The following is a 12915-nucleotide window of genomic DNA, read 5'->3' as shown; positions in this document are numbered from 1 at the left end:
AAATAAATAATAAAATAAAAATAAAATAAAATTAAGTAAATATATAACTTATTTAGTAAATAAATCATGAATCTAAATAAATTAAATTAATTTTCTCATTCATATTCGCATTCCCATTCTCATTAAATTTTGCAGATTCAAAAGCCTACAAATATCAAACATCATGGACCTGGTTATATTTCTTGGCATTTTCCTCTTCTTGGTCCCTTTTCTGGTTATTATGGTGTTGGAGAGTAGGAAACGGAGGGGCCAAAATGAAGAGGGGGATGGAGAAGCTGGAGAAAGTGGATTTGATGAAAACCCCGGTGAGGAGGAGCTGGAGGAGGGTGAACATGACTCTCAAAAAACTAAACAAGACCAAACCCCATTGTGGAAATATGTTAACAGACCTGAAGCAGGGAAAGGGGGTGGAACCACTAAATTTCATTGCCCCCATAGCAACAATAATTACACTGGTTCATACACCCGTGCCAGAAAACACCTCTGCGGGAAAAGGCCATGGGATGGAGATAAACAAATAGGAATTAAAACTTGTGCAACTTTGTCAGCAACAAATAGAGCCAAATACATAAGGGAAGAGGAGAAAGCCCAATACAAATCTAAAACATCAAGGGGTTTCTTTGAACCAAGCTCACAATCACAAGCACAAAGAACTCCTTCAGCATCCTCCCAAGGTAGTGGATATGGAGGCATAGGGTCACCAGCTTTAAGGCGTAGAACCATATCAGATTTCCTTGATGAGGGGTGTAGGAATGATGTGGATTCAAAAGTTTACAGGTTTCTCTATGCATGTGGGATACCATTCAATGTTCTTCGCTCACCTTATTGGCACGAAATGGTTTCTGCCATAAATGATGCTGCTAAAGGATACAAGAGCCCTGGGTATGACAAGGCAAGAACCGTTGGAATTGATCATGAAAAAGCAAAAATATCACATTCTTTGAATAGAATGACAAGTTGGACTGACCATGGGGTGTCCATTGTATCTGATAGATGGACAAATGTAAAAGGCAAGCCATTGATAAGTGTTCTTGTTGTGTCTGTTAGTGGTGCCATCTTTCTAAATGCATATGATTACTCAGACAAGTTCAAGGCCGCCATCAACATTGCAAAAGCATTACTTGAAACAATTGACTGTATTGGGCCATACAATGTCATCCAAGTCATCACTGATAATGCTCCTAATTGTAAGGCAACGGGAGCAATTATTGAGGATAAATACACCAACATATTTTAATTTGGGTGTTTGGTTCACACATTGAACCTTTTGATGCATGATGTTGTCAAGAACAAAAATGCACAATACAAATGGATTGGTGATTTGTACAAGAAAGGCAAACAAATGACAAAATTTATTACAAATCATAGCAACACCCATGGACTTTTCCGCAGTCACTCAAGATTGGAGTTGTTGAAGATTGCGAAGACTAGATTTGGTAGCTATTACCTCACCTTCAGGCACCTTTTGAAGGTAAGAGAGTCATTGGCTAGCATGGTATCAAGTCCACACTGGCAGGTATTAAAGGAAAGGGCTACAAATGCAGCTGACAGGCGAGGTTTTGAACTAGTGGAGGAAGCCGCTCTTGATGGTATGTTTTGGTCAAGTGTGAGGCAAGTATTGGATTTCACCAAGCCCATTTATCACATGATTCGATTTGCAGATACAAATAAACCAGTGATTGGCAAGGTGTATGAGCAAATGGATACCATGTTGGGGAAAATAAAAGATATTGTTCATAACAAAGATCCCAACTTGTACAAACTGATTCACGATTATGTGTGTGTATGGTGGAATAAACTTAATCTTCCACTACATTGCTTGGCGTATATCCTTACGCCAAAATACTACTCTACATCTTGGTTGGGCCAACTTGCACCAGGGGGTGGGATTAGGACCAAACCCCATTTAGATGCAGAGGTAACTAGAGGATATTTGGATGCATTAGAAAAGTTGATACCTGACAAGGAGGAATGTGCAGCTATGCGCCTTGAAATAGGCAAATACATCAGTGGCACTGATTTGTTTGGTACCTTCCATGCAATGGAAGACAGAGACAGATTTGATTCTCTCACATGGTGGGAAACATATGGCAGTCGGGGACTTTTACCAAAATTGGCAAAAAAAGTTCTATCACAGGTTGTAAATACTTCTTCTGCAGAGAGGTGTTGGAGCACCTACAGCTTCATACATAATGTGAAAAGAAATAGACTCAATGAAAACCAGGCAAAAAGCTTGGTTTATGTGCATTACAACTTGAGGTTGTTGAGTCATTACTGTGATCAGGCTTATGAGAATCCCACATATAAATTTTGGGACAACCACCCAAAGGATGACAATTTGGAGGATGGCACTATACATCTTGAAACACTGGAAGAGGAACTTATAAGGGATGAAGATGAAGCAGCTGCATCAACCATGCCACCTCCACCATCCAATAGCAGTGCTCGAGTTCCGAGTCTTGTTCCTTTGCTGTCGCCACCTCCATCTACACCCTCATGTGGAGGGCATGTGCCTTCTAGTTCTAGTCGTCAGTCTGTGCGGGAGACTCCTAGAAGACCACCACGACCTGCTTATACATGAGACTCTCGTGGCAAGGGCCACATGTAGATTTACAGTTTACTTATCTTTTCTAGTTTCTATTAGTTTTCATAATTGTTGAGTCTTGAGTCCTTGACTCTTGACTCTTGACTCTTGACTCTTTCATATCATAATGATATTTTTTGTAAACAATATATGACTGTGACAATGAAAGTTTGAAGTTTGAAGTTGGCAATTATAACTCATTGGTAATGATTGTGAATTATGAATATGATGCTTCGTGCAAGACTAAAGTTGTTTCATTTCATTTCATTATTCATATTTCATTTTATAACATTTCATTTCATGTTAATAATTAGAAGTTAGAACTTAGAAATATCTAAGATATTATTTCTTGTAATGGTTAAACTTAGCTTACAAGTACAACTTTGGCGATCAATGATGATAAATGTTATATATTGAATTTTCAATTTTGAAAGCTAGAAGTTGAAACTTTAAGATTGAACTTGATGAATCATGATTCACGAGACTCAATATGTTGCAGTTGTAATATGTATGTTACTAACTTGTGGACATGGTTGATGAAGATTATAACTCCTAGATGATTGATGTGATATGGTTCAATGATCAATCTTTGTTTTTTTATGTTTTTTATATCTAATTCATCATTCTACATGTTTTTGTTGACATATATGTATCAAAAATTAAAAAATATATATATTTTTAAAAAATCGCTCCGGGATTCGCTCCCAAACCATGAGCTTCTGAAAATGTCACTCCCGCTCCTCGCTTTTGCTCCCGCTCCCAAGTAACATTGAGTGGATGTATCAAATCATGTTGAAGGACACTTCCTTTTATAGGAGACGAAGAGGGGTTTCACTTGATTAATTAACCCCAAGCCGACCTTGACAAATTGCACATGAGTGGACTTGATTCAAAAACATATTTTTCCTTGACCAAAATTGATGATCTTTAGGTCGATTTTGATCCTCTCAAAAAGATGGATTCAATGCAATAATTATCTTCTTCAAATAAGCTGCCCAAAGTGGAATTTGGACCTAGTTGTTAATTTTAAGACTCCCTCTCAACTAGGGAGAATTCCACCTGCCAATCATGCCATCTTGTCATCATGTACCATCTCTGCATCTCGCCTCAACTCTGTTGAACATTGATATGGATAATGAGAAAAAATTGATTGAGAGTGAGTCACAAGACCTTACCACCCTCCACTGACAAAAGTCAGTCCACATAACCAAGAGTAGAACCCCAATCAAACTTGATCCCAGATAAAGTTGTTGAACACCATGCATTCTAGACATAGGGAGTACAGTAGTACACGATGCATCCATCTGTACTACTATGGTCCCTATCCTCTTTTCCCAACTCATTGGCCGGATGAGAGGTACTTCCCATGAATCCCGGACTACATGGGTAGGATGTATGCTTAGGGTATCCATAGGAGAAGGTGAACCACTCATCCTATGCATATCTCATCAACAATAGGGGAAGGTGAGCTACGCACCCACACACGTCAACCACCATAGGGGAAGGTGAACCACTCACCCAATGCAGGTGTCCTTTGCCCAAAACACAACCATCGTAGGGAAAGGATAAACCACATCCTACGCGCATGTAAACCACCGATAGTAGGGAAAGGATGAACCACGTCCTACATGCATGCCAACCGACAATTGTAGGAAGGATCCTACACGTGGGGAAAGGATGAACCTCGTCCCATCTATATGTCCATATGTGACAACCGATAGATGCCTATATGCATCTCTCATTGGTGTAAACACGTATAGGGAAAGGATGAACCGCATCCTATACATAGCACACCCATAGGGAAACGAGTGAACCATATCCTATGGTCGCATATAGCTCCAAAAAGTACCCAAGGCTCCCCGGAGCTCCCAGAGCTCAATGACTGAAGGAAGATAATGATGACCTTACCAAGAGGCTTCGTGAGGATGTTTGCACATCCATCCTGAAAAGATGGAGCTTGATTGCTTCTTGCAGTACCATATCCCAAATAAAGTGGTACCTGATGCCAATATGCTTGAAGCGGTCATGGAACATGGATTCTTTGAAAGGTGAATCTTTCTCTAATATCGCAATATGCAATGGTGGTTTCCAGTATGTACACAAATGGCTTACAGAAGAGCTTTTTCAACCAAATGGCTTCATAATGCACCATGCTTGCTGCTTTTTACATTTAGCCTCAGTGCTGCTCCCAAAGCAACAGACTTTAGTCTTTGACTCATCATACTGCTAGTCCAGCCAATATTGAAAATCCATGGAATCTTAGATTCTCGGCAATGTATGTCAAATCATAGTTAAATAATCAACAATCCAATAAGAGAGGCTTAACTATAAATTATCAGTCTTTGAAGCAAGGTATATGTCTTATCAGGTGTTTATCAAAAACACCAGAGCCCCCACAAGTTGTCTATATCCAGATCAGCAGATTCTCCATTTTATTAGACCTGTAGTCTATTTTGACTTTAAAAGTCAACTCCCTTTTACATTGATAAAAGAGAGGATCATCATCTGATCATCAACAGTTGCACCAACCATTGAGCTCTCTGCAACCTATCATCATTCCTTTGGTCCATGTGCCAAAGTCATCCGTTCAATTAGGTAAATCATAATCATATAGATTCCATGCAGCTTCTCAGATAATAGGGATGTATCAAATCATCAACAGAGTCATCAGATCATAATCAGCGGTCATGTCTTGCCCTTATCAACGTCTTTTGACTTGGACTTCATAATCATCAGGCAAGAAGAGTAAACAAGCTATTCTGCCAGGGATCCTATAGCTCCCTCTGAAGTCTTACTTCAGTTGATCATCAAGCCTTCATCAATCTGCTCAACATCTTTAAGATGAGACTTTATCATACAACAACTGAATCAGTAAATCCAAATCATAGAGAAAATTATCTTCATGATCCTTCAACCAAGGTGAATAAATCCTCCCATCAATCAACCAGTTGTATCATGACAGCTACCAATCCATTATATGGAGGTCCTTCTCATCCAGGCATCTGTATCCATACAGCTATTCTTCATAAAATCTAGGCTTTACATAGAGTGCCCAATGACCCAACCAAAATCAGGGTCCTCTCTGTTTCCTTCATTGCTTTATCCATGAGGCACCACCATCCTTCATGATTATATGGGCTGCTGCAAGGGCTTGCTTCAAGATACCATGTATTAGCTATAAAGAAAAGGATATCATAGACCTATCCAACTTCTGATAGGTCCTACTGATGTATTCTGCTTCAAATCTGATTATGCCAGAATTTCTTATGTAACCCTGTTTCAGAGTCCAGGCCCTTATTGGCACTGATCCTAGAATCTTCTGCCACACTCTAATGCATATTAAGGGCTAAATCATACCATAATTCGGAGCTTCAATGCTTCAACTACAGTCTCACGTTAGTGACATCAATAGGGCCGCAGGCATATGAATGTAAGCTGTCAAGGAAACTTTAAGAAATTTGAACTGAACTTTGCTATTAAAGTAAGTTGCCAGAACAATATCAAGCCAAGTGAATAGCTCTAGTTTTGTTTCTCATGACTTGCTTCAGAATTTTGCTCACATCTGTAATAACTTAGTCCTGGTGCCAAGATGTTTCAGATATTTGTAATGGATCCAAGCCTCAAATTAGGTTCATAACATAGGCTGAAAGTTTAGGGCTGCCTGCAACAATATCCAAATAAAACAAATCCCTTGATCCTTGAAATAATTCAGTATTCTTGCTCTTTTCTAGTCTCAAGAATAGCTTTTGAATGCCCTTCAATTTTGTCAGCATGCACTTCAGGGTTCCACTTCAGACATGATGATACAAATAGTGAGTTCAGAACTTGAAGGCGGCAGAGTTCAAGGATCTCATACTGTTCAAAGTATTGAGCAAGGGTTCTTACTTCAGATGACTGCAATTTCCACCTTCAGATTTCCAGAGGAAGGAGATTATGGAGACTTGTCAACAAACTTCTAAGTGATTGCTCTTTCTCTTACTTGGGCTTGTCCTCACCGGAGCTCTGATCCCATGTTAATTTTTGGGTTAACATGTTTTTTGCTTAGGACAGTTACTTCAATGTTCCATATTAGCCCATTTAACGATCCATATTATTTTCATTAGCAATCACATAAATCATTATCATATTGACAGTAACTGAAAAAAGAACATAAACGAAAAATGCTGAAGACAAGCCAAGACAAGAGAACACAAGAATATGGCTCAAGCCAGGGAAAAACCCCAAGATGGGGAAAACCCTTGATTAATTCTTCTTATTATTAATATCAAATGTTCAGCAGAGAGAGAGTATACAACAATTCAAGATTGACTTGCCAATTTGAAGATCCAATATCACTACCCTTAGATTAATAGATGGCCCTATCACAGTTGCAATTCTGGAGCAGTCCAATTGTGTCCCCTTAAGCTGGTGTCATATTGCTGAAGGAGCTTGGCCTGGTTAGGGCTACTAGCAGTCCATCAAGAGGCTACTACAAACTGTCCAATCTGGACAACCATCCAACTAGCATCTAAGACTACATGCATACATCATATCTTATGATCACAAGAGCTGGAGTTTACTGCTGTAGCTTGCTGCTCCTAGTTAGGGCAAGTGGCACACTGCTACAGTCTTCACAAATTCACCCAAAACAGCCTTCTACAGCGGCGCCCTTGCTTCATGATAATCTGTCCTCCTTCTGCTTCAAATCTGAGCTTGATCCAGCCTCCAAACAAGCCTTCACGCCAACCAAAATAGGTCTGCGGCCCACCTGGGCAGATGCTTACCCTCTCGGCCCACTGTTTAGCAAGATAAGGTCTGCTGCCTTCTTGAGAAAGGCTCCTTGTAGGTGCATCCCACTTGGGAGAGAGTTTTCACACCATAAAAGCACACCCAAACACTCCAGCTCTTCCCTTATGCCTGTGGTCAAACTCAGAGATAACTAGGACCTGCAACAAAGGATAGATATGCCCAAAACAGTCCTCAAATAAGCCCAGACTTGCCCCCAACAGGCTCGGCCTCCTGCCTAAGGAACTCGGGCTATCAAACAGCCCATCCATGGCATCAACCTTGCCCTTCCTCCTTCGCTGGAGTCGTCTTCATTCTGCGGCTATTTCAGAGAGAAGAAATATAATTATATATGTAGTGGATGTATCAAATGATGTTGGAAGCCACTTCCTTTTATAGGATATGAAGAGGAGTTCCACTTGATTAATTAACCCCAAGCTGACCATGACAAATTGCAGAGTGGGCTTGATTTGAAAGCATAATTTTCCTTGACCAAAATTGATGATCTTTAAGTCGATTTTTGTTCTCTCGAAAAGAGGAATTCAATGCAATAATTATCTTCTTCAAATAAGCTGCCCAGAGTGGAATTTGGACCTAGTTGCCAATTTTAACTTGGGGTCTATCAATCCAGGTCCCAGGATATTCTCCAAGGAACATTCTCAGATTGACTCTTAAGGCGGGCATTTTCACTCCTTGCTTTGGCGATGATAGAAACTACCTCTTCTTCTTACGTACAATCTATTCCTCTACATGCTCTATGAGGCCTCCAAGTCAAGCAAAGTTTGGGACATGTTGGTGGATTAGAGTTTCTCGATGGTAGCATCAGTGCAGTATTTTGACTGATGGTCTAAACTCCAGCTTCTTCTATATGGTTGAGAGTTTTTCATATTTGGTTGCTAGAAGAGCCTTTGCCATTGCTCCCACCTCAACTCCAACTTCTTCCCCTACCCCCAGTGGGAACATGAAAATGCCACCATGGATCACTCCCTCAGAATCCATGAATTCAGGAAATTTTCCATGGAGCATTCTCAGATTGACTCTTTAAGGCAGAAATTTTCATTCCTTGCTTTGGCAATGATAGCAACTAACTCTTCTTCTTACTCACAATCTATTTCCCTTCTTCTTCGGGATTTCCATTCTCACCTTTGGAGACAATAGAAACTGACTCTTCTCACTTCTAGCTTGTATATTTTGGGGAGATGACTATTGTATTCTCATGTCGCTAATTTTGGTAGGTTGTGCTTTATATTCCAATAAACTTATTTTGGTCATATGTGGACGTTAATATAATATCATTTATTTCTGATCTTTTGGAAAGCAGTTGTAGAAAGCTCTATGCTTCAAAATATTTGGATTATCTGTCTATTTTACAGTATCACAAAATCATGCTTATTTTTTAGTGATTAAAAAAAATACATATCAATTCATTTGAGCCCTATAAGAAGAAGAGGAAAGTTTCAGAAGAATTACATGTCTGCGGGATAGTGATCCCATCTATAATTACAATTTAAAAGACTTTAAGAATTACTGAAGAAATGGAAAACAGCCAGAGGTTCAAAATAACTTAAGTTTTCTTCATTTACTTTGTCCCCTACAAGTATTTCTGGCAGTTTTCAAAACCTGTTGTTCAATGTTGTTTTTCAATATCCTGCCAAGAACATCCACAGCCACATAATACACTGTATAGTAATTTCCCTTATGGTTCTAAAAACTCGTTATACAGTGAGAAATACTTGGTCCTGAGCTGGAAGAAGAGGACTTAACCATAATATAAATGCCTTCTCTAGCTTACCAGTTCAAGTTTCCATCTTTCCAGATTATAATTAGCAATAAACTGAACAGGTGCACACATGTAACACAATTAACTCAAAATGTTACCAGTTTCTTCTAACATTTCGTCTAACATGGAGACTGAGAGAGCCACTAAACCAAATAATACAGCATAGTAGATGACAAAAAATTACCTGTACGAGATTGACAATTTGTTTGATTGCCCAACCTGGCAAAGCTAACAACCCTAGAAGCATCAATGGAGACTTCTTCTTCAATGCTGCCATAAATACCTGACTCCCACGATTCAAGATTTCAGCACAACACACCTTTTATGTCTAATAAGTATATAAGAATTGTGTTAAGTCTCTTTACCTTAACCACGCTATCTGATGGGTTTTCTGCAAGCTCATACAATATCAGATAAAGCACCTGCAACCATCTTTTATATCTGTGTTAGTGTATCTAAAAATAAACTGAACCTTGTACATAAGTATAGGCATGCTGCTATAATTTACAAAGACCAAAGTGCATCACCTCAGCGCTAATACAACAATAACCCATGAATAGACGACGTTGATAATAGACCTTCATCAGCCAGCTCTTATTATCCTTTACATCTTTATGGCTGGTCTTGCTTGAAAGAAATGTACTACACCAAACAGGGAAAATTAGAGAACAGTCAGAATAGTCTATCTGAACAAAACAAAAGAAAAATAGATATTAAAAGAATATTTCAAAAAGAACAACAGACTTAATGAATTTTGCTAATACCTGTACATTTGTAGCCAATGACTTGCAATATCAAGTGCAAGCATACCCAAAAAGAACATAAAGCAAGGCCTATAACAACAGCAGACTACTTGCTTCAGACAATTGATGATTATCAGCTTTTAAAAAGAAATAGAAGCATAAACTTCGCAGGTGTCTAGACTCTAAACTATTAATGATATTCCATGTAATAGCAGCTAATATATTGATCTTTCTTTGTGAAGAGATCTTACTTGTAAAGATGTGAGAGGACCACCAAAAGGGCAGCAGTGCTCACCCTACACCAATAAATACACCAAAAGTAATCAGTTTTCAAACAGGTGAGATAAAGCGAAAACAATATATTCTAGAGAAATGTCAAATCCATAAATAAATACACAAACAAGAAATATATGGATTAAAATGAAAGACAATGCTCAGTTTGATCTAATCACTAATGAGTTTTAATTACTAAGGGTCATGACTCATAATTTAAATCCGATGAAGAAATTTCACTTATAGACATAGGGCACAAACATCAAAGATAAATGGACCTGTTACTCCTCTGTTAGTTTTCTTAAAACCCAGCTATCTAATTCATGAATTTTATTAAGTAAAGAACTGAAAACTGAACAGTACCTTGATGTTAGTGACATTACTCGTCAAACTCCTCTATCATGACCCTACTAAAAATGTACCCATCACTCAAACAAAATCTTGACTTGACATGTTACGTTTTTTCTATTTTATGTTAATGCTTAGAGGGTGATATTAATGACAAAGATCCCAAGATAGGCAATGATTTTGATGATATGCAGGTATTTGTTGTAGCATGATTTTTTGGATGCTAGAGGCCATCTAGAGCCTATTTGTTGATGTATTTTCAGTTCAGAGATGGATTGCACTGCATGTTATTTTGGTTATGTGCACCCTTGGATACTATATAAATGAGAACTTGTAATTTGTGGAATTGTCGTTGATGAATGTTATAACTACTAGATGAATGATGCTATATGGTTTAATCCATGTTTTTATGTTTTTTATCACTAATTCATCATTCTACATGCTTTTGTTGACATATATGCATCAAAATATATAAAAATATATATTATATAAAATTCACTCCCAAAATCGCCCCTGACCTTGGAGCTTTTGAAAATGTTGCTCCCCACTTCCACTTCCCACTCCCAAGCAGCCATGAACTAAACATTAACTTTTAACCGACAAATATGTTGAGTTTACTAACTATCATGCAATGGAAATAAGGAAAAAATGAAGACAAACACACAGTAAACAATACACAGCAAATTTACCCAAGAAACCCCAACTTGGTGTTTTTATATTATTCAGCTCAGCAAATCTTCAGAAAGGGATTACTGCACTTCATACCAACTCGGCCTCTCTTCCACTCCCTACACGAGTTCGTACGGCCTGTATGCATAAATTTCGGCCCCTGGAAGAAGTCTACAAATTGCTAAAGGTGATCTGAGCTGAATTGGCTTCTCTTCTCCCTCTAATTCGTTGATTTGAAACCCTAGCATTGAGTTGAATACTTCTCTTCTTCACTGAGCTGAACACCAAGATCTTCTAGTGCATAATGACCAAGTTTTGTGCCCTTTTCCCTCTTAGAATTCAACATGGGCCCACCACTGCCACGAATGGCTGATATTAAGTCTCCTCGGATGATTGAGATCAATCTAATTTTTTACTATAGAAAAATTTAAATTTACCTAAAGTCAAAAACAATAGAAAAATTAATTCCTACGCCTTAGCCCCACTTGTGGGTCCCTTTGCCAAATTTAGTGCACCTGCTAAATTTGGTTGAACCCTTCCTCCTCTAACTTCATTTAACACTCCCTCTTAGAGAGGAAGGTGTTTTGCACTACACCCAGTTTGTCGTTGAAATAGACAAAGCTCCCTCTAGACAAAGCCTTAGTCAATATGTTTGTTGTCTACTCTATTGTAGGAATGTACTGAAGCCTAATCTTGCCCTTCTGAACACATACTCTAATATGATGGTACCTGATCTCAATGTGCTTGGAGCGGTCATGGAAGACTGGATTGTCAGAGAGCTTAACGCAGCTCTGATTATCAAAGTGTATGCTCCAAACTCAAACTAAAGAGCCCAATAAGCAACTTCCTCAACCAAATGGCCTCACAAGCTGCCAGGTTGGCAGACATGTTTTCAGCCTCTACTGAGCTCAGTGCCACTGAGATCTGCTTCCTGCTAAACCAGGAAATAGTTGTTGACCCAACATTGAAGGCGCAACCTACAATACTCTTCATGTCTATGGAACCCCCTGCCCAATCTGCGTCTGTGAAACCTTCCAGCTTCAGTCCATCAACCTCTTTGTACATCAACCCATAATCCATTATGCCTCTGAAGTATCTAAGAACATGTTTAGCAGTAGCCCAGTGTACTCTAGTAGGCTCTACCATGAACTAACTTAACTAGTTCACTGCATAGCAAATGTTTAGTATGTGTTCACCAAACACATCAACAACCCGATAAGTTGCCTAGAGAGAGAAGCATCAACTCGCTTTGCTCTGCTAGCGTCTATCTTCCTCTAGTTCGTCACCAAAGGCATGGCTATGGCCCTGCAATCCAGCATGTGGAACCTCTTGAGAATCTCCAAAGCGTGCTTGCCTTGTCCCAAGAAAATCTGTCCATCTCCCTGCCAAGCCTCCAACCCAAGGAAATAGTGCATGAACCCTATATCCTTCATGTCAAACTCTGTTGCAAGATCCTTATTGTAGCCATTGATGAGCTTCTTGTCCCCTGTCAATATGAGGTCATCTACATACAACACAAGAATGAGAGGTTTCACCCCAACCACGATGTAAAGGTTAGGATCAGCTTCACTCTTGGTGAAGCCCAATCCTAGAAGATAGTTGTCATTGCGAGAATACCATGCTCATGGGGCTTGCTTCAGCCCAAATAGAGCTCTTTTTAGCTTGCTACATGTGTCTCCCTACTATGTGCCTTGAAACCCTTTCGCTGCTCTATGTAGATCTCTTCCTCAACCACACCATTGAGAAAGGTAGTC

General features: G+C 39.1%; 1 protein-coding gene across 1 annotated transcript in view; it reads right to left on the bottom strand.

Annotated features, from left to right (window-relative positions):
• Positions 1-12915, bottom strand: part of LOC149205775 (putative CDP-diacylglycerol--inositol 3-phosphatidyltransferase 2) — a 171870-nt gene that overhangs the window by 57901 nt on the left and 101054 nt on the right. Inside the window, exons 5-9 of the mRNA XM_089395155.1 lie at positions 10123-10167; positions 9893-9961; positions 9656-9770; positions 9494-9550; positions 9313-9411 (exon numbers count right to left, since the gene is read on the bottom strand). Of these exons, the coding sequence (XP_089251281.1) occupies positions 9313-9411; positions 9494-9550; positions 9656-9770; positions 9893-9961; positions 10123-10167 (385 nt within the window). The remainder of the gene's footprint in view (positions 1-9312; positions 9412-9493; positions 9551-9655; positions 9771-9892; positions 9962-10122; positions 10168-12915) is intronic.

Source organism: Pinus tabuliformis, chromosome 1_2 (assembly GCF_031772625.1).
Source record: "Pinus tabuliformis cultivar Carrire ecotype Pingquan chromosome 1_2, CPIR1, whole genome shotgun sequence".
Taxonomy (NCBI): Eukaryota; Viridiplantae; Streptophyta; class Pinopsida; order Pinales; family Pinaceae; genus Pinus; species Pinus tabuliformis.
This window is presented reverse-complemented; position numbering and strand designations above follow the sequence as displayed.